The sequence below is a fragment of the Lissotriton vulgaris genome, chromosome 3_1, assembly GCF_964263255.1.
Source record: "Lissotriton vulgaris chromosome 3_1, aLisVul1.2, whole genome shotgun sequence".
NCBI classification, from domain to species: domain Eukaryota; kingdom Metazoa; phylum Chordata; class Amphibia; order Caudata; family Salamandridae; genus Lissotriton; species Lissotriton vulgaris.
The window spans coordinates 1,155,510,756-1,155,536,167 of NC_141689.1; the positions used below are offsets into that span (position 1 = coordinate 1,155,510,756).

Here is a 25,412-nt window from a genome sequence, read left to right on the forward strand (position 1 = left end):
ACCCATAGTGCACTGCTGCTCACGACACAAGAGGTGTCTTGCAAACATGTCGTCGACGATGTGCACCACCCTATAAACGCTGTGTAATACAGGCGCGGAACAATCAGCCCCCCTTTCTTTGTCAATATACCTGATTCACGCATTCATTCAGGCCCTGCAGTGTAGAGTGTTACCACCCCAGCCGCGCTGTCCTCCAGTACTGAGACCCGGCCCCCCCAAACCCCCAGGCCATGAACTTCCCATTCAAGCCACTGCCAGACCTATTGCATTGAAAATGCTTGTTGATATTTAGAGCCCTGTTATGGAACGCTAGATTCCCAGCAGAAAGAAGAAATCTGAGCCTCAGATGACCACATTAATGAATGCTGAGTGGTAAAAGAACACTGTAATTTCTCACTCACACATACGATTTGAGATGAGGCTTGACACCCATGAGCATTTGAGAAGGAGCTAACTTTAAGGCCACATATTTGTCAAAGTAGCTTCAATGCATTTGAAGTGAACAGTCATGTTCATTAGCAAACTCTATGGGCCCGATTCACAGAACTAACTTAAGACAAAATCCTAAACTTACTACGATTTTGGTATTCACAGAAGGCACTTACTCATTTTGGTATTCACAGAAGTTAGGACTCTTAACTTTAGGACTCCTAAATGCCTTCTGTGAATACCGAAAGTCTTAAAATTAGGGGTTTTCTTAGTTTAGTAGTGGTAAAGTTAGGACTCCTAACTTTAGGACTCCTAAATGCCTTCTGTGAGTACCGAAAGTCTTAAAATTAGGGGTTTTCTTAGTTTAGTAGTGGTAAAGTTAGGACTCCTAACTTTAGGACTCCTAAATGCCTTCTGTGAATACCGAAAGTCTTAAAATTAGGGGTTTTCTCAGTTTAGTAGTGGTAAAGTTAGGACTCCTAACTTTAGGACTCCTAAATGCCTTCTGTGAATACCGAAAGTCTTAAAATTAGGGGTTTTCTCAGTTTAGTAGTGGTAAAGTTAGGACTCCTAATTTTAGGACTCCTAAACGCCTTCTGTGAATACCGAAAGTCTTAAAATTAGGGGTTTTCTCAGTTTAGTAGTGGTAAAGTTAGGACTCCTAACTTTAGGACTCCTAAATGCCTTCTGTGAATACCGAAAGTCTTAAAATTAAGGTTTTTCCTAGTTTAGGAGTAGAAAAGTTAGGAATCCTAACTTTACTACTCCTAAACTGAGAAAAATCCTAATGTTAAGACTTTCGGTATTCACAGAAGGCATTTAGGAGTCCTAAAGTTAGGACTCCCAACTTTACCACTCCTAAACTGAGAAAAATCCTAATTTTAAGACTTTCAGTATTCATAGAAGGCATTTAGGAGTCCTAAAGTTAGGACTCCCAACTTCTGTGAATACCAAAATGAGTAAGTGCCTTCTGTGAATACCAAAATGAGTAAGTGCCTTCTGTGGATACCAAAATGGTAGTACGTTTAGGATTTTGTCTTAAGTTAGTTTTGTGAATTTGGGCCCTGTCTCTTTTAAAGAGCCAGAGAGACCTCCAGCTGAGAATGCATATAGGAACAAGTAATTGTTTAAATACTTTAACATCTACTGCATTGCAGTGTTAGATGCAGAAGTGGTTTCAAAAACAACGATTTCAAATCAGAACATGCATGGTTCAAATGAAGTATTGTTACTTACCTGCTGCTACAACCCTAGCATCTTCGTGGGCATAGTGTCTACCAGAAGCACGACTGTCTGGATTTTCATTCCACCAAAGTACATGAACTGCAAAACAAAATCATAATAACATTATCCAATAGAAGACAGTGTTTGCATACAAAACTTGTTTGTAGTAGAAATATGTAGTACACGAAATGCATGCGGTAAGATATAAAAAGTGAAAAAAACATAAAAATGTTATTGGTTTCTAGACATTTTTGTAGTTGATTATTTCCAAACTGAAGGCAATGCCAGTTTTCCCGGACGATGTTCCTCCACCTGAGTTATAAGAAATTAAAAACGCCATCTGTTGTTCAGGTCACCAATCCATTAAGTACACTGTAAATGCATTTTGCAGGTTTGATATTTTCAGAAATTGTGTACTTTTATGTTTCTGAAGTCTCTTGACTGTGCTCTACTCTCCCTTTCTACTTGAATTCTGAAGGTAATTCAGTGCATATTTACCTGACATTTCTTTATATGGTGATCACAAACAGGGAAAGAACTGATTGAATTGTGACTTAGCAATTATGTCTTTGCATTCTTGAGCAATGTTCAGATTTTTAAATTCAAAGAATTCAGGAGCCATGCATGAAGTTGAAGAGTAGCTGGCTCCGGGTGACATACTTGGCATTTGTTCTTGGTCAACAGCATTGGTGTTGGCAATAGGCGGATGGGTTGAGCTTCTGACAATAGGAGAAGATCCGTGTACCAGTGCTGTCTGGGTCACCTGGGGGCTATCAGCAGAATGCGACAGTGTTCCCATTTCATCTTTGTGAGGACCCTGGGTATCAGAGGAATGGGGGGAAAAGCGTATGCATAGATCCCTGATCAGTGCATTAAAAGAGCAGTCACCCGAGAGTTTGGGAGAGGTATGCTGCTTGCGAAGAATCCGCATTTGGAGTTGAACTGGGTTGCAAACAGGTCCAGTGCTGGTTTTCCCCAGACTGCAAATATTCTGTTCAGTTGTTTCTGGTCCAGCTCCCACTCGTGACAGCTTTCGTTCGTTCTGGTCAAAGCATCCGCTAAGGTATTCCGGAGGCCTGGAACATACTCCGCTGTTAGGGAAATTTGGTGGAGTGTCAGCCAGTTCCCTAACTGTTAGGCATCCTGTGACAGAGATAGGGATTTTGTGCCTCCCTGATTGTTGATATAGAATATGCTCTTGGTGTTGTCCATGCAGATCAACACTGATCATCCCTGTATTCGAGGAAGGAAAGCCTGAAGGGAGAGAAAAATGGCTTTCAATTCCAACCTGTTTATGTGCATTTGGCGTTGAGCCAAGGACCACTTCCCTTGAACCTGCAGGTCGTGTAAGTGTTCTCCCCAGCCTTCGATAGAGGCATCTGATGTTACTATGTAGTCTGGAATAACCGGGAGAAAAGATAGTCCCTGGGACAGATGTGATTTCTGAGCCCACCACTGGAAAGCATCTTTCGTCCATGGAGTGAAAATTACCACGTCGTCAAAAGAACCTGTGGTTTGGATCCAATGGCATTTTAGTTCCTCTTGAAGAGGCCTCATATGTAAGCGAGCCAGCGACACAAGATCTATTGGCGAAGAGAGCATTCCCAGGAGAGACTTGTACACTCTTACAGAAAAGCACTTTTTTCTGGACAGTTGGAGTGCTAATGCTTGCAACCGTCATTGTCTTTCCTGGGAGAGGAAGACTTTGTTCTCAATGGTGTTCCATCTGGCACCCAGAAATGTCATTATCTGGTTTGGAAGGACCGAAGATTATTTGTAATTTATTGAGAGAACAAAGTTTCAAAACAGGGGTAGACAATCGTCTGTTGCAGCTTTCACTAGACAAGCAGATGGTGCCTTCAGCAGCCAATCGTCTAGGTACGAGAACACCTGATGACCTTTGCTCCGCAAGGCTGCTGACACCGGAGCAAAACATTTTGTGAAAGTCTGTGGAGCCGATTAGAGGCCAAATGGAAGGACTCAGAATTGATAATGGGTACCAGCCACTGTGAACCTTAGGAACTTTCTGTGCTTTTGATGAATATGGATATGAAAATATGCATCTTCGAGATCCAATGAAGTCCCCGCTGTTGAGGCATTGTAGGATGTCTGAAAGCGTGACCATCCTGAATTTTGACTTTTTAAGAATTTGTTTAGTTCCCTAGGGTCTAAGATAGGCCTCCACTCCCCTGATTTTATGCGAATGAGAAAGAAGCGGAGTAGAAACCTTTTCTTCCCGGACGAAAAGGGACCTTTTCCATTGCTCCTTTCTGAAGCATGAACCTTGCTTCCTTTGTGAGTAAGCGAAGACGAGGGGGTGCGATCCCCTGGGAGGGGTATTGGGAAGTATTTGAGTAAATTCCAAAGTGTGGCCATAAGAGAGGAGATCTAGGGCCCACTTGTCTGACGTGATGTTGCCCCAAAGGTGGATATGCTTGGAGAATTTCGCACTGGTTGGGGGAAAAGGAAAAGCAAGTGGTACTCGGTCTCAATCACTGCTTGCGACCGGAGTCGCAGGCTTGAGACCCCGGTTTTCCTCTGGAACCTGGTCTAGAGAAACCAGCTGTTGTCGGTAGGAATGCTGCTGGTATCCTTGGCAATATTGTGGCTGGTAGGACTGGTAAGTCTGGGAATGCTGGTAATGTCCCCTGTATCCTGAGAAACCCAGGCCTCAAGCTCCCCGAAAGGGCACCTTGAGGTACTGAAGGGCACCTAGCGCTTTGGCAGTATCTGTATCCTTTTTTATTGCGGTAAGCACCTCATCAATGTGACTGCCAAATAGGCTATCGCCATTGTAGGCCACATCCAAACTTTTGGACTGCACTTCTGGGTGGAAACTTGTAGCTCTTAGCCATGCCTGGTGCCTTAGAATGGCAGTACCTGCTAACTGCCAGAAGCTGGTAGTGGCAATGTCCATTGCAATGTATATTATTTCTGACACTGCTCTTTCTCCTTCCGCAAGGATCTTAATGAACTCTTCTTTGTTCTCTTCCGGGATAAGGTCTTCTTTTTCCAATGGCGTCAAGACGTCGACCATCTTTGTCCGGTGGAGATGTGATGGGAGTAGATGGATTCTTCGATCGTCTCTGGGCTGCTTGTGAGATCACAGAGTCAGGCTTGGGGTGACCCGTGAGACACGCAGGAGAGTCCTCTAGAGCTCTATATTTTTGTCAAGTCTCAGTAGTACAGGAACCACCGAGGCAGGCGTCTTTATTACTTTGACCCCCCTCTTGCCAAATGTGATAATTATAGGTATTGACCTGACTGTCTTTCTCTATTGCTCTTTAAAATTGTACAGAAAACAGTTTGACTGTCGTACAAATTGTGGGCAAGTGGAATCCGTTAATGGCTCTGTCCATAATATTGTCGAAACCTCTGAGGCGAGTCTGAAGGACGATGAGGTGGTGGGGATGGTGTTGGTGCTATGAATCATCCCATTCGTCGGTGGGCAGAGGAGGATCATGAATTTTTCCTTCCTCAGATTCTTCTTCAGATGTGGTAGGATCCTCCCTGGTAAGCAGAGGAATTATGGGACCTGGTGTTATCCCAGGTGTGGCAGGAGGTGGTGGTACCGGTGTTTGAGGAGCTACCAGCCGAGGTGGGGGCACTGTAACATTGTCCTCTTGAGGAGGAAACCTCCTTTTATAATCTGCTCACATATTTTGTAGGTCCAGTATTAGTGTCGGAGGAAATTGAGCAGGTTGTTGCCAAGGCTGCTCGATGTATTTGTACTGTTGATACTGAGCATGAGGGACCGGATAGTGCTGATAATACTGTTCCTCATCCTCATAGTCATCGTCCTCTACTTGGTATTTGACGTTGAGGTCAGAAGGGCTATGTGCCGTTCCAAACTTGCCTTCATCTTCATTAGAATCCTCCACATATAAAAGATGGCTGAGAGATAGTGGTGAAATCTTTGGTGTCCTAAATTCCATCTGTGCAGATAGCAGGACCTGATTTGAAGGACCTGCATACAAAATTGGAATTTTTGTGGTCGGTGCTATCATCTGCGGTGACATTTTTGTCGTCTACGGAGGGGTGGATGGTAGTACAGCCATAGACTGTGGTATTGCGGTAGTCGGCAGGATTGCCATAGACAAAACAGATGTCGTTGACGATACAGGGATCGCCGACGATGGTGTCGTCCTCGACAATGGGGTCGTCATCGACGATGGTGTCGTCGTCGACGATGGTTTTGTCGTCGACGAGGGTGTCGCTGTTGTGGTCTTTGCCGACGACAAGGTTTTTGTTGCCGGTCTCATCGATGATGAGCTCTTCATCTGTGGTGCTCTCGTCGATGGAGTCGTCGACGATAGAGGCAACGTTGATGGAATGGAACCCTTGATACTCGCCATAGATGTAGTTCACGCCGTCGATGGTCTCAATGACTATAGAGTCACTGTAGTCATCGTTGAAGAAGTAATAGGAGTCAACGGTGAACTTGACGCCAATGAAGATTTTTGGCTGACTTTACTTCTGGAATAGCTTGACGACTCTGGTTTTCTTTTTGATGTTCCTTAAGACTGAGGAGATCCAATCTCTGAGGAGACCTTATGCTGTTTCTCCTGCTTAAGTTATTCCTTGGTCAGATGAGAGACTTTTGAATGTTTCTTTCTCTCTTCAGGCTGACCCTCAGGCGACCTGGACCTCTTGTGAGACTTGGAGTATGTGTCGCTATCCACATCAGATGAAGCCTTCTGCTTCTTTTTAAGCCACAATAAAAGTTTTCCTTCTCTATCTTTCAAGGTTTTGGTTGAGAAAGTGTGACATAAATGCAATCTTTGTGGGCATCATCCACCTGCACTCTTTTCTTTCCACAGGATTTACAAGCTTTTAATAATCCTTTTTTATTAGACATTCTTCATAAAGGTTTAAGAAATAATCTTATCTGAAAAAAGCTGAAGAACTGAGCAGAGCTCATAGAGACTCCCTTACACACGAAGTGCGGTGAAAATCTGAGGGATTCAGCCTCTCTTGGGAAGGTTCTAGAGGGTGCTAGCTGCTGATTGGTTGTGTTTTGAGTTTGGTCCTTTTTGTAACAGGAGGCTAATAGGCTATTGAATACATGGTTACCATCAATATAGCCTATCGAATGTACTACTTACTATCTACCACTTTGTTATATGTACCGTGGGACACCCACTACGACAACGGGGAATGAATCAGGCATGTGAATCTATGAAAGATACCCCAATTCTGGATAATATGTGGCTTTGCTTGGACCTCTTATTCGTCAACAAATTATAAAGTAAACAAATGTTTAAATACTACCCTTTAATACATTTCACCGCTGCTACAAAAAGTGAGAATTATTTTCAGCTGAAAAACTTAACATACCTACTTTCATATCCCAGTCAAAACAGGACAACTAGTTCATACAGGTCTTTTGCTTTAAAGAGAAAGATCAACAGAGATGAAACACTGTAAACTAAACTTAAATAGGATCAAAAACCTGGAAGTGTTAAGAATAATGAAAGTTACAGAACATGTGATTTCTGTAGGAAGTAGTAAAATAACAAAAGATGGAAAATGAGAAGTTAACAGCATGAGTCTCTGAGTTCGTCCATGAGTGAATAGTCACACCAGTAGCTCACAGCTGGCTACAAGCTTTTTTGTTTCCTTATGGTATAGGGGAACATTCAAGAGGTGATATTACATCTAATGGCTGACCAAAGAGGATGCCTAATGTGGGTAAACTTAAGGACCAATTTGTGATACTTAATTTGTAAGGTGATTTGTCAACAGTGTACGTACACGTGTACACACACACATTTTTCAAATGGAACAATAATACAGTCAAATGGCTAAGTGTGTGGTTCGGACAATATGCCAGCTAAAAATGAACAATAAAATACATCCAGGCAATAAGACCTAATGCCATGATAATCATTCTCAGCAAAATGTATCTTTCTTCTTACCTTTGTTGAGTAATCCATATTCAGTATGGAACACACCAATTAGTTTTGTATAACCAGTACGGACATGGGCAAAAATGGCTGCTTTAAAAGCATCGCCCCAAAGTGCGGGTCCGCCAGGCTTCATCTGAAAGCTGACCATCTCATAGACACCTAGGAAGAATTAGTCACAGTTTGTTAGCATTAGAGTACCTCTATAAACATATGTCTACGTTTGTAATTTGTAAATACGGAATTCTAACTACATTTTAAACTTCTACTGGTGAGCTTTTATAGCATCTTTACCACAGGGTAGGGCACTATGGTTAGAAAAAAAAGCACATTTAAGCTGATATTAAGAAAGTATCTGGAGTCCCTGTAGTTACAAAAAATAGGCTGATGGTGTAGCTGTGCAGGACTATAGACTGCAGAGGCAGGGACTAGAGCACCTTATTAGCAAGAGGCCAAAAAGCTGCACACTGTCTAAACAAGAAGCATTGTGGGCTTGTTCATATTAGCATGCCTTACATGCTGTTGGTGAGGAGCTAATCCAGACAGGCTGCGAAGGCATGCATATTGTCTCAGATACTTTAATGGCCTGATCACCAGGAAAATAAATATTTTAGTTGCACTGCTAAATGGTATTTGGATACGAGGTAGAACAAGCATTTACAATGCAATGGTCTCAGCTTTATTAAAGTTAGAGCTATTGGCATTGCAAATGGCATTTTTTTCATTTTTAAAAAAAAACGTAAATAAATGGTATTGTCGTTTACAATGGCAATCATTAGAGAGTAGTAGAGTATTAACGGACACAGAGCCACACACACACAGAGCCACACACACAGAGCCACACACACAGGCACCCACACACACACACACAGAGCCACCCACACACACACACAGCCACACACACACACACACAGACAGAGCCACACACAGACAGAGCCACACATACACAGAGCCACACATACAAAGCCACCCACACACACATACAGAGCCACCCACACAGTCATTCACATAGAGCCACCCACACATAGAGACACCTACAAAAAAAGCTACCCACAGAGCCCCACACAGACACAGAGAGCCCCCCACATACACACAGAGAGAGCCCCCCCACAGACACACAGGTTGAGAGCAGTGAAAAGAACAAAATCCCACCCTTAAATTAAAATACATACTACGACAAATGAAGAGGGCACGCTATACAGGGGAGAGAACACCTTGCAACATTTACTCGAGAGCCAGTACGAATGACTGAACTTCTCTTGAGCTTAACCATCAGTATCTGCATTTTGGGAAGCGGGAAGCAGTCCACCCACATTTTTACGTTTACACAAATCCATTTAAACACAGAGCTCCATCTGTTCCAGTCGCCACTATCACAGAACAAGTTTATAACTATTTATATCAATGCTCACTCGTGGCATGGAAGGGGGTTTACAAAAGTCACCATTTTCCATATAAAACACCATTTATCGCCATTCATTCCTGACCACAACTTGGTAAAACAGCCCATAACTGAAATAAATAAATAAATAAATAAATAAAACGAACATTGGAGTAGTAGAAATAAAGTATGGGGCCGTTTTTGTTTTAACATGTTTAATTTCCGTCTGCAGCTTGTAAGCGAACGCTTTACACGTAGCCCCCGCCCCCCCAACCCTGTTGCGGCTGAAAAAACACAATTCAGGTAGAATGAGTGGGAACGCTGATGCATCAATATGAGTGTTTCACTATTGACCAGCACGGAATGAACGCCAAAGCCGGGTCTGCGGCGCTGTCTGTTCACAGCACCCACGGGTGGGGGCCAGGGGGGGGCAGGGGCGCGCACAATGCAGCGCAGAGGGGGGGGGGGGCTTCAATAGCTGCATTTAAAGAGATTCACAAAGAGTTGGACAACTGCTGAGGGCAAACAACGGAAGCGTGCTCTTGTAAAACGGAACGAAAATAAAAAGGAAATAAAAAGACGGGAGCAAACGATCAGAGATTAAGGGCCAAATTGTAAAGGAGGGAAAATTAACAGAATGGAAGAAGGGAATAGAAAAAAAAGGGTCATTAGAACCGAAGGAAAGAGGTGCGAAAATAATAAAAAAGGAGGAGAGTAAATACACAGAATGAAAGAGGAATTAGAAAAGAAACAAATGAAGGAATCGAAAATATATGGAAGATGAAAAGAAATAAAAGGCTGAGGCCGTGGAGAAAGTTGCTGGGGGGGAAGGGGGAGTCGGATTCGAGCACGCGCGGCCATGGTTGTGTTCATGTTTAAAGGGCCGAGTAAGCAGTGCACAGGGAGCTGTGGGAAAACACCCCTTGAAAGGTGACAATGAGCAAAGTTGGCTCATGAAACTGTGCTTGGTGAGAACCGGCACGGCTGTGTGCACTTGTGCACGAGTGAATTGTGCTCAGGTGTTTCTATCCCGAGCACACCTGTGGCTCACGCTGCTCGCGCGCCATGCTTCAGAGGGTGCACACGCTGCTCGTGCACCAAATACCCCACTTCAGATGTTCGCCATCTTTAAGTAGTAGAGGGACTTGACTTTTGCTCGTAAACATACGCAAAGCTTATTGTTGGCCTTTGTTACGTACACGTCCAGCAAATGCTGTTAAAGAGGAAAACCCCGGTCTGAATCCAGGTCCTGGAGGGAAGCACTTCCAGGTCGTCGCGGGAAACGCAGGGGCCCCTTCAGGTCACTGCAGGCGGTGCGTCAGAGCGCTTCACAATAGGAACAGAAATGATCCATGATAAGATTACAATACGAGTGAACAGGTTACAAAAGCAGACGTTAAGTTACATGAGGCAAAAGTGACAATTGTGAGCAAACAAAATACAAGAGGTAGCAAAAGGTACATTACAGGAGGAATAGACTGGGACCTCGGTGAGAGGGAGGGTGTAACGCCCACCACTAGAAAAGGGGCGGGGCTTACAAAAGAGAAAACGCCCCGAATCTGCTCAAGACGGGGCCTGAACTGAGTGACGCCCCTCTCCTCCAATGGCTGGCCAGCATTTACGAGGCCAGCCAATGGAGAAGAGGGGCGGGTTCAAGCCCCCATACTGCAAAACATAAAATCTAGGACTCCGCCCACTGCTAGTCCGAGACCTAAAAAAGATGCCTTGTGGCTTACGTCTGGTAATCTGTGACCTCTAGGTGCCTTCAATAGACTCCGTTCTAAAAGACGTAAAAGATTAGATAGTTCTTTGGCTCCCATTCCACCATTTGATTCCTTCGGTTATCTTCCACAGGGGCCGAATATGATATTTTATACAAATTTAAGGAGCGAGGCTTATTAATGCATGGTATGATGTGTAGAAGATGTCCGTCATTAAGAAGCCACTCAAATATCAGCAGCAGGTGCATGTTTTAGCTGTAATGGAGATATGCCTTAACGAATCCTATCTAGTCCTCTTGGATGAGTTGGTAGCTAACCTACAAAAAAATACTACAACAGCTTAGGTGACGGAGAAGATGACCTGCATAAATAATTTGCATGGATGCACTTTAAGCAAAAATAAGGCTTTATCCATGACAAAAGATATCAACATGCTTCATGTAATGCAAGCCTATACTTTTACGCATTACCATGTAGCTGAAGTTTGTGTAGATCATCATGTCCAGACCCCATTACATGCTTTTGAATTGTATTCAGAATCCCTGCAAAGGATGCCAGCTAATAATCGAAAGCTAGTGCTTCATTAAAACTGGTAAAAAGACATTAAAATGGGCAACATGCCAGGGCCCAGTGGGGCAAACACTCGTAGCCTTTTATAGATTCCTGCTATAGACAGCGGATGCTGTAGCAACAGCAAATCCACAGAAAAACTAAAGATTGATGTAAAAAATAATGCAAACAATAGAACCATAACATTTTCTTTGTATTTAAAACAAAAAATACAACAGCAATGTACAGTGGCTTACGGAACGCATAATTTCCAGTTAGGACAAAAAAAAAGTAGTCAATTGATATAGAATATGATCCACTATTTGGACCAAAACAATATAGATTCTCCTGTTTTGGCACCCTGTAGCATGCACCCATTGCCACCATCTTAGTCAAACCGTGCCCCCGCGCTGCTTGCAAGGCTCAACCTAAACAAGCTTCTGCAATGCAAAAGGTCTAGCATTTGCTGGAGTTTGAGCTATTGCTATTGTAAATGACAAGCCTTTTATTTGTGTGTTTACAAAACCTGTTGCTTGCAAGTTTTGTAAACACATAAATAAACTGCATTGTCATTAACAATGGCAATAGCTTAAACTCTTGCAAATGCGAGACCTTTGCAGCACCAGCGATCTAGCTTTACACATTTTAAGGTAAAGTGCGGGTGTCCTGATAGCTTCAAAAGTAAAGCATAGAAAAAAACTTTTTTTCTATTGCTTTACTTTTTAAACAATCATGGCACCCGCGCTTTAGCTTTAGATGTTCTAAGCGAAAGAGCGGGGGTCGACATTGTAAAAAAGTAAGCAAATAGAAAACAAGCATTTACAATGCAATGGTTTCGCCTTTGGAAAAGTTTGAGCTATTGGCATTGTAAATGACAAAATTTGTATTTATGTGTTGGTTTTGAAAACAGATAAATAAATGGCATTGTCATTTACATTGCCATTAGCTTAATCTCTCGCAAATGTGAGACCTATTGTACCCTACGGACGAGCTCAGCAGACAGCAATTACTACCACACACACACACACACCCAGAGCCACACAAACACCCCAGAGCCAACCACACACACACACCCAGAGCCAGCCACACACACACACCCAGAGCCACACACACACACACACACACACAGAGCCACACACACACAGAGCCACACATACACACACCCAGAGCCACACACACACACCCAGAGCCACACACACACACCCAGAGCCACACACACACACCCAGAGCGAGACACACACACCCAGAGTCATACACACACACACACCCAGAGTCACACACACACACACACCCAGAGTCACACACACACACCCAGAGTCACACACACACACACACCCAGAGTCACACACAGAGCCACACACACAGAGCCACACATACACAGAGCCACACACACACAGAGCCACACACCCACAGAGCCACACACCCACAGAGCCACACACCCACAGAGCCACACACCCACAGAGCCACACACCCACAGAGCCACACACACAGAGAGCCACACACACACACAGAGCCACACACACAAACAGAGCCACACACACAGAGCCACACACACATCACATTTTCATAATCGTTCGCCATCACAGGAATTCTTTCTGAATCCAAACATGTTTGCATGATATAAGTTTGTGTATTAATGTGCATTATTTGTGAATCAGTATAGTTTAAAAGAAAAAACAAACATAACATTAACAAGCACAAAAGTCCTTACGTAGACCAATATATCGAAATCGTAGCAGAAATTACATTATTAACCTAGAGCCCTAAGAATGGAGGTCGATCTAACTATAGGGATGCCCGTCTCCACTTTTAGCCAGCTAGCGCGCTGCAAGCAAGAAACGTGCTCCGCCTTAAAGCCACCCACCACTTTCGAAGTTTGCAACAAGTTAATACATGACCTGTATATCAAAATCAAATAAATAAAAGTGGATCGTGCGCTTAAAACAAAAGTGTAATGGAAAGGCCATATCAACAGTCTGCACATTAACAAGCTGGACAGGCAGCAGAAACAACTTGCACAATGCCAGGAAATGAAGGAACACTAGAATTTAGATCTGGCACTCCATTATAACTTCTATGCACAGGCGCTGAAGTGTCTCCGTGAATAACGAGATCGGTAAACATTGCAAAGATGGTGTGTGGTAAGCTTAGAGGTCGAGTAGGGGGGAAACCCGGGAGATCTGCCGAACCCTTTAGGTGGCTTTAGTGGAGTGTGTAGTAATGAAGGTTCGTGGTAATTAGTATTTAGGTTCTTCGCTCCCATTACGGCCCCTGACGGGCGGGGCTGCAACACGGATCAGGTCATGCGTCGGCCCTGTTGCGAGAAACGCACATCCCAGGCCGGGTCTCTTTGTTATCCTTCCTGGCTCAAGTCGGACTCACCTCATCGTCCAGAACATCCAAGTAGTCTCGCTGCACCTCGCGCATTTCCCTGTCGTCCACCAAATCAGTCTGCGGAGCTGCGGCCATGCTGGTGGTTCAAGGGGTGTAGGTAACGGGAAGAATTAGCAGTCGGGCGGTGCGGGTTCTTGGGATTACGCAGAGCCGCTGGTCTTCCTTCTGCCCGACTCAATGCTCTAAGCGAATGGCGCAAAAACTTCGCCACCAGGGGTCACAACACCCACAGATAGTCATGGGTATGCGGATTGGCCAGCCGGTGTAGCCACAGCACACGTAGCTGAGTAAGGACCAATCACAAAAGGGCGAGGTCATCTTGCACCGATGGCCTGCCTAATTGCGAGTTCACTATAGAAACGTTTCTACGCTCAATATGGCGCCTCCACAGTATGAAATGCGGCCATTTTAGAAAAGAAATTCTTGTAGGAAGTGAACAGAGAATGGAACAGTTCAACCATAAAATAGGAAAAACAAACGTGTAATGTAGAAAAGCAAATATTGTTCAAAAATTGTAATCACTTGTAAATGATTTATACTTAATCATACTGCTTTCCGCTTGTGTTTTTCTTTTTTTAAGAAGGCTGCTCGAGTCCATTAAACTATTACCTTTTTCTTAGCTTCATCCTAAAAAGTCTGGTTTATAAGGCCCATCCATGTAAAATATATATTTTTTTCCTGTTTGCCGCTGCCACTGTTTAACAAGATGTGGGAGTGGGGCGGAGCCCAGAAAGACATGACGACAAAAGGGGCAGGACTCAAAAAAAGACCGAGAAATGCTCCTGAATCGCGTTTTCACGGGGAAAGCGTGATTGACAGCCAATCTCTTCCAATGGCTAGCCTCAATTTATGGAGCTAGCCAATGGAAGACAGAGGCGGGACGAAGCCCCATACTGGAGATCATAAGATTTCGCCCTGGGCGGAGCACCTGCTTCACAGGTGCTACGGCCAGGGCGAAACCTAAAAAAAGCATGCGGCTGCACGTTTTTTATTTCCTATTTACTTTCTTTAGTTGAGCTACAATGCGGTTCCCGCGATTGCGGCATATGTGCTTTAGCTTAAGAGGGTAAAATCTAAAGCGCGGTTGCTGTCATGTAAAAAAAATTAAATAAAAATAAAAAGTAAGTCATGCAACCACTTTGAGCCAACAAATATGAACATAAAAGTGCAGCAGCCATTTTGCTTGTGGAGGAGTGCAGAGCTGCTACTACTGGCAGGACAAAGCTATTTCAGAAAATAATGCTCGAAGGCTGTCATTAAAGCCTGCAGAGCAATAAGATACTTAACAGGGTGTGTCGCCATGGGAGTTTACAAAATGAAAAAAGGAGTTACTTAGGAGGGACCACTAAGCCAATCGTCCAATGAAAAGCCACAGTGTCCAAGGAACAATAACACAAGCCAATGTAAAATATGGGGGGGGGGGGGGGGAGTGTAGGCGGAGCTTCAAGTGCATACCGGAATACAGTATGCCTCCCCGAGCAGCGCATCCGCTGCCCAGGCTCGACCTAAAACAGTACTTGAGACAAGTAATGGCTACAGAGTGACAATAGATTTGGATTTGACCCTGTGCCTCATGGGAACAGTCCAGCCCGAACTGCCAAGCCATGTCTTCCCTGGACCGGAATCAAGAATCCTAGGACCGTTTCTGGCTATCAGCAAAATAACGAGCAAAATAACGATGTATTAAACCCAGAACTGTGACTGGGGGTGAATGTTTTGCCAATGTGCAACATTCCGTCCATCACCTTGTGTGTTTTGCTGTTCACCCTATGTGGGTCCTGTGCTCACTACGCCACTGGAGTCAAGATATCCTGGCTGATGACGGCTGATAGCCAGAAACCAGTCCTAGGATGCTTGATTTTGGTCCAGGGAAGACATGGATTTGCAGTTCGGGCTGGACTGCTCCCATGAGGCACAGGGACAAGACTGATTTGCATATGGCCATGTCTGAACTGGGGTGGCGTGGTGAGCAAAATAACGATGGATTAAACCCAAATCTGTGAATGGGGGTGGATGTTTTGCCAATGTGCAACATTCGGTCCATCACCTTGTGTGTTTTGCTGTTCACCCTATGTAGGAAGGGTATGCCCAGACGTGGGTCCTGTGCTCACTACGCCACTGGAGTCAAGCTATCCTGGCTGATGACGGCTGATAGCCAGAAACCGGTCCTAGGATGCTTGATTTTGGTCCAGGGAAGACATGGATTTGCAGTTCGGGCTGGACTGCTCCCATGAGGCACAGGGCCAAGACTGATTTGCATATGGCCATGTCTGAACTGGGGTGGCGTGGTGAGCAATATAACGATGGATTAAACACAAATTGGTGAATGGGGGTGGATGTTTTGCAAATGTGCAACATTCCGTCCATCACCTGGTGTGTTTTGCTGTTCACCCTATGTGGGAAGGGTATGCCCAGACGTGGGTCCCCGTGCTCCCTACGCCACTGGAGTCAAGCTATCCTGGCTGATATCCAGAAAACGGTCCTAGGATGCTTGATTCCGATCCAGGGAAGACATGGCTTGGCAGTCCGGGCTGCACTGTTCCCATGAGGCACAGGGTCAAGACTGATTTGCATATGGCCATGTCTGAACTGAGGTGGCGTGGTGAGCAAAATAACGATGAATTAAACCCAGATCTGTGACTGGGGGTGAATGTTATGCCAATGTGCAACATTCCGTGCATCACCTTGTGTGTTTTACTGAGAGAAAAATGCCAACTTTTTTAGACTTTGGAAGAGCACACTAAGAAGTGCCCCCATTTGTTAACGGCACCTGCAACAGAAGAAATTATGATGTGCAGCAGTGCAGAAATTAGTGTGATGCCCTAAGGGACACTGCTACGATTCCCCGGTGTAGACTGGCACCAGGCGCCCTCAAGACATAGAAAATGGTGGGGAGAAAGCTAGGGCCTTCTCCTTGCAGTGGAGTATATATGAAACACTTCCACACAGATACTCAGTACGCGCCGTCAGCCTCGCCCGCTGACGTCACTCTTTATTAAATACTTCCTGGTCCCCGCCCGGCCCAGGGAGGGGCATGCAAACATTGTATGGTAGCAGCCAGGTGGCTCACCACATCCCATCTAACCTGGCAACTTGAAGAAGAACACTGTCCAAACAAAACACGGCCGGTCATTATGGCAACATCCAGGTTGCAGCACCCACGCGGGCGACACTAAAAACAATAGTCCCTCCATGGCGCCTTACCGCACAAAGTCCCGTAGTCTGGTGCCCGGCACTGGATTGTCACGGAACTCATAACGATGGTATTGGCTCCAGCTCTCTCTCCCCTCAGCTTCTTCCTGAGAGTTGCCATCTCCACGCCCCGTTACACTCGACTCGGCCACTCAGTCAGGTCTTTCCGGTGTAGCTATCACGGTCTGATTTTCATCTATCGGCACTTCAGCGGGTTCTTCTCCCCACAGTACGACATCAGGTTCCGTCACTGCTGTGCCGGGCCTTGGTACTTTCTTAAACCAGGAGACATTGCGGACTATACGTTGGTGTCCTTTCTCCGCCAGCACTAAAGTCCATTGGACCTGCACCACTCTCCATGTAGCAGGCTCAAACGGCCTGCCAAACTTGGACCCGGGGTAGCGGTCCTTTCCCACAACATAGTCCCCAACTTGAATGTCGGCTGGCCTTGCCCCTCTTCTCTGGCTGGCCCGGTCATTGTTGTTCTTGTGGCGGGCCTGGGACCTTTCTATATCAATTACCGCTGGAGTCCAGGCTTCACTGATATGTATTTCGTCCCGTACCGCTCTTTTTAGTAGAAGGTCATGGGGTGCACACTTCGTCGTGCAGTGCGTGGTTTGGCGGTATGGTCTCAGAAACTGATGCAGACAGGTTTCCAGGTTGACACCTTGGGCTACCCCAATTCGTAGGGCTTTGTTCAAAGTTCTCATAAACCTTTTTGCATCTCCATTCGCCTGTGGCCACTGCGGCGTTATCTTCCAGTGTTTGATACCATGTTGTTTGAGGAAACTTTGAAAGTCTTGCCCTTGGAATGGCGGTCCATTGCCTGTACGAATTTCTGTCGGCATTCCCAGCAATGCAAAATTCTTTTCCAGAGCCGTCGTCGAGGCCACCAACTCCACCACCGAGAACTTCGAATGGGTATCGACCAACACGGTGTCTTGATTTAGCAGGCACAGATGAAAAGCTCCTCCCGGCTGGCAAGCCGAGTTAATAGTAGAAAAGGTTAAGGAGGACCCCTCTTGGTAATTATGTGGGACCAGGGGGAGAATTTGTAAAAGTATGGGGTGTCCCGTTTGTGCAGGACAAATGGCCTGGTCGCCAAAGGAGGTGATATGTATACCTTTGGCTAGTCAGAGGTCTAAATGAGCCGAGTTAGCTCTTTCACATAGGGTTTACAACTATGAGCAACAAGTATCTGATGTATAAATCACTGAATTCTAAGGAAATAATTACAAAACAAGGCAAGATAATATAACTGTGTATAAGTTTGATTATCAGGTGACAAAAATGTAAACTAAAACAGATTACTTTGGTAAAAAATATACAAATTTATTCTTATTTCATATGCATTTCATTAATTCATCACGGTTAAAAACAATAAAAGCAAACATATAACTAATATTTTCAAATGATGTCATACAGTACGTATTAATTAAAACGGGGTACAACAAATTTAAAGAATCACATTTAAATATCGACCAACACGGCCATTTGTTGGCCATCGGGAAAACTTCCAAAGTCCAAACTCACTCTTTCCCAGGGTGATAGGCTGGGTCCTTCGGTGATAACAGGAGCCTCCGGAGGATCAGCCCCGGTTATGAGGCATCGCCAGACTTTGTCTACAACCATCCGGGAACCAGACCTTGGTCTGCAGATGAGCCTTGGTCTTCTCCACTTCCTGGTGCCCCTGATAAGCTAGATCAATCGTGCGGTCTCGATGTGCGGCAGGTACTACGATCCGTGTACCCCACAGGTTTATTCCATTCTCCACCGTACTCAGCTCACCCAGACACCTCCACATTCTCTCCCAGGACTCCTTCTCCTCGGCCGACCTTCAATCATTTCCACTAAGGAACCACTTATATTGGTGATCTTGCAGCGTACGGGCTAACATCTGTAGACATTCATCTTCGGAGGATGCCTTTTGGATATCTTCTAGCAGTAACGCTTGGAGACGAGCCTCCTCTAGCAGTTGCCTCACATATATTTCAGCCCCTTCGTCTACATGTTGATAGAAGAGCTCAACCCCGAAGCCCTCTTCCTGACAGAGACATGGCTCCAGCTAGAAAGTGACCCGACCACAGTGTGGGCTACCCCCCAAGGTTACACTCTTAAGCGTCTGGACCGCCAGACAGGCAGAGGCGGTGGATTGGCCATCATTTATAGAGATGACTACAGATGCCGCGTCATCTCATCCACCATGCCAGCCTGCGAGAGCCTACACTTTACTCTAGAATTCTCTCCCACCACCACCTTTTCTGGCATCCTAGCCTATCGACCAACTGGCGCCCTTAACAATTTCGTCACTAACATGACAGACATTGCCGCCAATGTAGTGCTCACCTCGGCAAATTTTTACTTTGCTGGGTGACTTAAATCTACACCTAGATGATCCCCATGACACAGCAGCCAATAGTCTTCGATCTAACCTTCAGGCTATTGACTTATGCCAAAAAGGCTTTCACTCGACGCACACCAAGGGACACCTCCTAGATCACATTTATAGTAATCTAGATAGCCTAACTGTCGAGATACCTATTCCATTGCCCTGGACTGATCATTTTTTAATACCCTTCACATGGTCCATAAGCTCCCCCTCCACTTTACAAAATTACAATAAACATTGGGGAAGGAAATGGGCCTTGCTCCCGCTCCCTGAATGGGAATTGGCTCTCATTAAACACCCACCCCAGAAGGCGACTAACCCCAATACTGCAACAGTTAATTTTGATAACTGGATCTCCAGTACCCTTGATCAAGTTCTCCCAAGGAACCCCCTGAAATCAATAACAAGACCCAAAGTCGCCCCATGGTATTCGCCCGCCCTCAGAACGATGAAGCAATCCTGCCGCAAACTTGAGAGAGCTTGGAGGCAGGACTGCTCACAACTGAAGAAGGCAGAGTACAGAGCCGCAATAAAGCTCTACAAAAATGAAATAAAATCTGCACAAGCCCAGTTTTATGAATCTAAAATTAATTTGGCTGCGAACGCCCCTAAAGAAATCTTCAAAATAGTCAAATCTCTAATCTCTCCCTCCCATGAGCGTCTGTCATCCGACGGCGCACAAATTCGCTGTAACAATCTTGCCACTTTTTTCTCCCAGAAGATTCAGGTCATTTATTCCTCATTCAGCACGGGCAATGTTGACACGGAACCCACCACCACTACAGATTCCGACTCTCCCGTCCCCTGTCTGCTGGACAAATTTCCACTTCTGGATCCCATTACATTAGATAGATTGATTCCTAAAATCACCTCGGGATCTCCTAATGATCAATCACCCCCTCAGACTCTCATTAAGGTCATTGACGCCATTCGTCCGGTCATCTTGGATGTCCTTAATGCTTCCATCACTTCCAATTCCGTCCCAGCTCCTTGGAAGTGCGCGATGGTTAAAGCTTTACTGAAAAAGCCCACATTGGACCAGAACAACTTGGCCAACTATCGCCCAATTTCCTTGCTTCCCTGGATGAGCAAATTGCTTGAGAGGCATGTCAACAAAATCTTAGTGGATTATCTAGAGTCCAATAATCTGCTCCGTGCCTCTCAGACGGGGTTCCGTCCTCGGCACGGAACTGAAACTGCTCTCTTAGCGGTGACGGAAGAAGCCAGAGCTGTGTTGGACCGGGGAGGAAAAGCGGCCATCATACTACTTGACCTCGGTGCCGCGTTCGACACGGTCAACCATGCCACATTATTACATCGATTGGATTGTTTGGGCGTGTCGGGCGTGGCCCTGGAATGGCTGACCTCCTTCCTGGATGAACGATTCTTCCAGGCTCCTCCCTAAGCCCCACTCTTTTTAATGCCTATATGGAACCTCTAGAAAAGATAGTTCATCCCTTTGGTGTGCGTATTGTCAACTACGCCGACGATACCCAATTGGTGGTCTCTTTGGACCACTCTGAGGGATCGTCTAACACCTTAGGTCCCGGTCTAGAGGCTGTTGCTAGGTGGATGCAATCTTCTTGTCTTAAACTTAATGGGGAGAAGACAGAGATTATGCTGCTGGGCAACCCTCCTCCGTCCGCCCTAGCATCCATCTGGCCCACATGTCTCGGCCCTCCCCCCCCAAACCTCAGATAAAGAGCCTTGGAATCTGGCTTGATAAAGCGCTCGACTTTTCGGTCCAAGCCACTAAAACTGCCTCTACATGTATTGGGCTAATGAAAATGCTCCGCAAAGTGCTCCCTCTGCTCCCATTCCAGGCGAGGAGGATCATGGTCCAGGCCCTGATACTCTCCCGCCTGGATTATGGAAATACCCTATACATAGGAGCCCCGGCAGCAGTGACCAACAGGCTTCAAGTCACGCAAAACTGTGCCGCTCGATTACTGTATAATATTCCCCGCTGACAGTCAGCTAAGAAAGCTCTAAAAGAACTTCACTGGCTCCCAGTAGCGGCCAGAGTGCAGTTTAAGGCCATGTGCATTCTGCACAAATCCTTCCACCGCACTGGCCCTGCAATCTTGCATCCCATAGTTGTGCCTTACGCTCCATCTAGAGCCCTGCGCTCTAGCTCATTACATCTAGCAACTACAACTAAAATCAACAAAGCCCGTTGAGGCGGTCCTTCCTTTTCCCATACTGCGGCCAAGCTTTGGAATTCTCTCCCGCTTCACCTTCGAGAGAATAGTAATCGGATGTCCTTCAGAAAGGCCTTAAAAACTCATCTGCTCGCAAAAGCGTGTTGATTACCCTGAGCTCGCCACAAGCAATCAGTCAAAAGCGCTGCGAGGCCTCCGGGTAGTTATGCGCTATATAAGTGCAATTTTTCATTTCATTTCATTACTTCATGCCCCTGCACCCCACTGGGAGCCAGTGGGTGTTGCGACAAGTAATCGGCCGGGTTGCTGGCTCCTTGGCGATACACCCCCTCAAACTGATACTGTTGGATCTGGACAGCCCACCTTTAAATTTGCGGTGGTCCGCTTCACGCTGTCCCCGAGAAGAGGGGTACTAGCGGTTTGTGGTCGGTCACAACGGTGAAACGGTGCCCACAGAGATAGATGTGAAAATGCTGACATGCTCACCGGATGGCCAGAGCTTCTCTCTCAATCTGCGCGTATCTGGTCTCCACTGCCGTGAGCGATCGACTGGCATAGGCAATAGGTACCCATTCATTCTGGTCCGACCTCTGTAGGAGTCCGGCCCCCAGTCCCACAGGGCTGGCATCCACTATCAGATCTGTGGCAGCTCCCGGACGGAAATATGCTACGGTTGCCCCCATTTAGTAAAGCTCTCTTCACATCAGCAAATGCTTGGGCCTCTTTGTCCGTCCTCCGCCAGGTAGTCTTTTTTTTTGAGTTGTCGCAACGGCTCTTACAGGGTAGCCAGTCACGGGGTGAATCGGCTGTGGTAGTTGGCCATCCCCAGAAAACTCCTCACTTCAGACGGCGTCTGAGGGATAGCTGCCGTTCTGATGGCTTCTACCTTGCCAGGGTCCACCTGCAGGCCTTTTGCCAAGAACCTGTATCCAAAGAACTCCACCTCCGTGGCATAGAATTCACACTTCTTCTGATGCAATGTTAAACCTTGTTCCACCAACCGCTTCAGAGTAACTCTCAACCTCAATTGGTGCTCCTCCAGAGACTTCGAAAAAATCAGGATATCATCGCTCACATTGATAACTCCAACCAGGCCAGACAGCGCTTCTTTCACGGCCTGCTGAAATACTTCGGCCGCCGAGGAAACACCAAAGCTTAGTCTCTTAAAACGGCGCAGTCCCACATGAGTTGAGAACGTGGTGATATACCTGGTTTCTTCTTCCAACATCAATTGATGGTAACTAGAGTTCAGATCTACCTTCGAAAACCGCTGCGCCCCATTCAGGTCAGTCACAATCTCGTCATTCGTTGGAGTGATGTGCCTCTCCCGGCGAAAGGCCTTGTTTGGCATCTGTATGTCCACGCATAGCCTGATGGCTCCGGGTTGCTTCGGCTTGGGCGCTATCACCAAAGGGGAAACCCACGGCGTGGGGCCCAACACCTTCTCGATGACTCCTTCCCGCTCCAACTGATCTAACTCCGCCTCTACTGGGGGTCTGAGATGAAAAGGTACCCTTCGGTGCCACAGGTTGGACCGACTTGTCAATGTGCAGCTGAACCTCTACTCCTTTGAGACATCCGAGTCCCTTAAACAGCTTGGGGAACTCTTCCACAATTTGGGCCGCCTGTGATTGATGTATGTGCTTTGCGAACGTAACCAGTCCCAGATCTTCGGCGGTGTGGCAGCTCAACAGTGATCTGGCCCTGTCACAGGTGACATAGAACTGAGTGCCCGTGACTCTGTCTTTGTACTTCACCTCCGCATCAACCACTCCCTGTAGCGGAATCGGCTTATCTCCCCATACATTAAAATCCAGGTCGTCAGCATCAGTCAGGTCTCGGCTTGAGCCACCTATACTGATCCGCATCCAGTATGTTGACCGAAGCTCCGGTGTCAATCAGTGCCCTTATACAGGAGTCTCCAATCCACACTTGGCACGTGGGTGGTAGTCTCTTAGCAGTGTTTACCCCCCGGATATGTGATATCACGAAAACGTTGTCCTCCTCATCTTCCGTCATTGACGATTGCGGCTCCCCTCCATCTGCCCCTTCCTCTTGCTGTACCTTCTTTGCGGACTTCGTGGGCCTCGACTCATGAGGTCTACTTCCAACCTGTTGCTTCCCTCCCACTTTGGCATACCTTCGCAAAGTGTTCATACTAGTCACATTTCATGCACTGTCTTCCTTGTGCGGGACACACTCTTGGTGCGTGTGTTCCCATGCCGCAGTTTCGGCACTCTGGCCTCCAGCGCTTCTCTTCCGGTTTGGCCTCATTTCCGGCCCCTCAGCCATATGCCTTCTTTAGCGCCTCGACCCGTTCTTCCTTGTTCGGCGTTGGGAATACGGACTGGCCCCCAGACTATTTTTTTGCAAGTGCCATTTCCATTTCACCTGCGCGTGTGTCTGCCAGTTCATGGGACTTCACCAGTAACAGTATTTCCTCCAACGTGATCCCCGGTTGGCGGAGGATCAGCTTGCGCAGTTCCGATGACTTGCATCCCACAATTAGCTGGGCCCTCATCTCAAAGGCTCGGTTGACCCCACTACAGGTGCTGGCCAGTTTTCTTAACCTTGCATAGTACATGTCGATCAATTCTTCCCTCCGCTGCTTGGCTTGGTGCAACTTGAAGTGTTCATAATCGGGGTTTACTTGTAGATCGAAGAAGCGATCTAAGACCTGTACAGCTTTGTCGTAATCTCCACAGTCTCCGGTGTCAGGCAGATCCTGGAACAGTTCATAAAGTTCGTCACCACCCATTAGTAGCATCAGCGACCTCTTCACTGTGTTATCTGTCTCTCGGGTAGCAACAAAGTAGTTCTCCAACTGCCCCAGCCACTTCTTCCATATCATGCCGCCGTCGCGGGGTACTGCCAACAGACTAAATTGGGGTAAAGTCTTCTCAGGTGCGCGGCTCGGCTGCCCTCCAGCGACAGCCGTTGTTCCCGGTGAATTTGGCATGGCCGCCCGATCCACACCCCCGCCTCTTGCTCCACATGGTGTGCACTCCTCGCTCACCAGGCTGCAGTCGCTCAACCGCCTACCAGGCCAACCCCCGCGCTGCCGACGTGGTTGCTCGCTCAATCTGTATCCCACCTCGTCGCCAACTTGATGCCTTCAGGGACACTGCTCGGATCCCCCGGTGTAGACTGGCACCAGGCGCCCTCAGGACATAGATAATGGCGAGGATAGGAACCTAGGGCCTTCACCTTGCAGCACACATGAAAAACTTCCACACAGATACTCAGTCCGTGCCGTCAGCCACACGTGCTGACGTCACCCTTTATTAAATACTCCCTGGTCCGCGCCCAGCCCAAGGAGGTGCATGCAAACATTATATGGTAGCGGCTGGGTGGCTCACCACAATTAGAACAGAATAAATACACAGCTACCCAAGAATGCTTCGTCAGGGCTGGACCATTCTCATATACACTCAGAGGTGTAGGAGGCATTCTCTACAAAGAAAAAAACTCCTTACTTGCAGATAAGCGCTTTTGATGAAGGGTAGAACAATGGAAGACAATGTTCGCCATAATGCGAACAGTCTCCTCCTCTGTTACATACCAGCCAGCCTGCCTAACAGATGACCCAGTGCCACATGTGTACCTCCCAAAGAGGGGAGCGCCAAATCACAATTTATGTAATGTGCATTGGCCTATCTCTGGGTAATTAACCCCAGCTGATCTCTATGTATGCTGTTTTACTAAGTGCATGTTGGACTACCCCGGGCGGACCTGTTGAACCTGAATGTGACAATGACTATTCAGACCGAAAGCTCTTTTTTTAAAATTTGTTTGACCACAGTTTAAAACATACTCTGTGGGACACAAAACAACATATGTTGTACCAAGTTAACGAAAAAATGCTGTAATTTGTGACAACCCATGCCATCAAGTTCATTGTAGACATAGCAGATTAAGGAGACAGGATTGCAATCGTTGTGAAAGGCTGTGAGAGAAACCCACATGGGAATGTATATAATACTCACTCAATGCTGATGAGACTTGTGTTCGTTTGAATATGTGAACATTTAATAAACATTTTTAATAAACAAAAGGAGCATAAAT

General features: G+C 46.3%; 1 protein-coding gene across 3 annotated transcripts in view; it reads right to left on the reverse strand.

The window, feature by feature from the left end:
* LOC147727604 (protein NipSnap homolog 3A-like) overlaps positions 1-25,412 on the reverse strand; it is a 281,171-nt gene that overhangs the window by 17,246 nt on the left and 238,513 nt on the right. For all 3 annotated transcript variants that reach the window (XM_086961637.1, XM_086961638.1, XM_086961639.1), the window contains 2 exons: positions 7,572-7,721; positions 1,666-1,752 (listed from right to left, as the gene is read on the reverse strand). In XM_086961637.1, the coding sequence (XP_086817763.1) occupies positions 1,666-1,752; positions 7,572-7,721 (237 nt within the window). The remainder of the gene's footprint in view (positions 1-1,665; positions 1,753-7,571; positions 7,722-25,412) is intronic.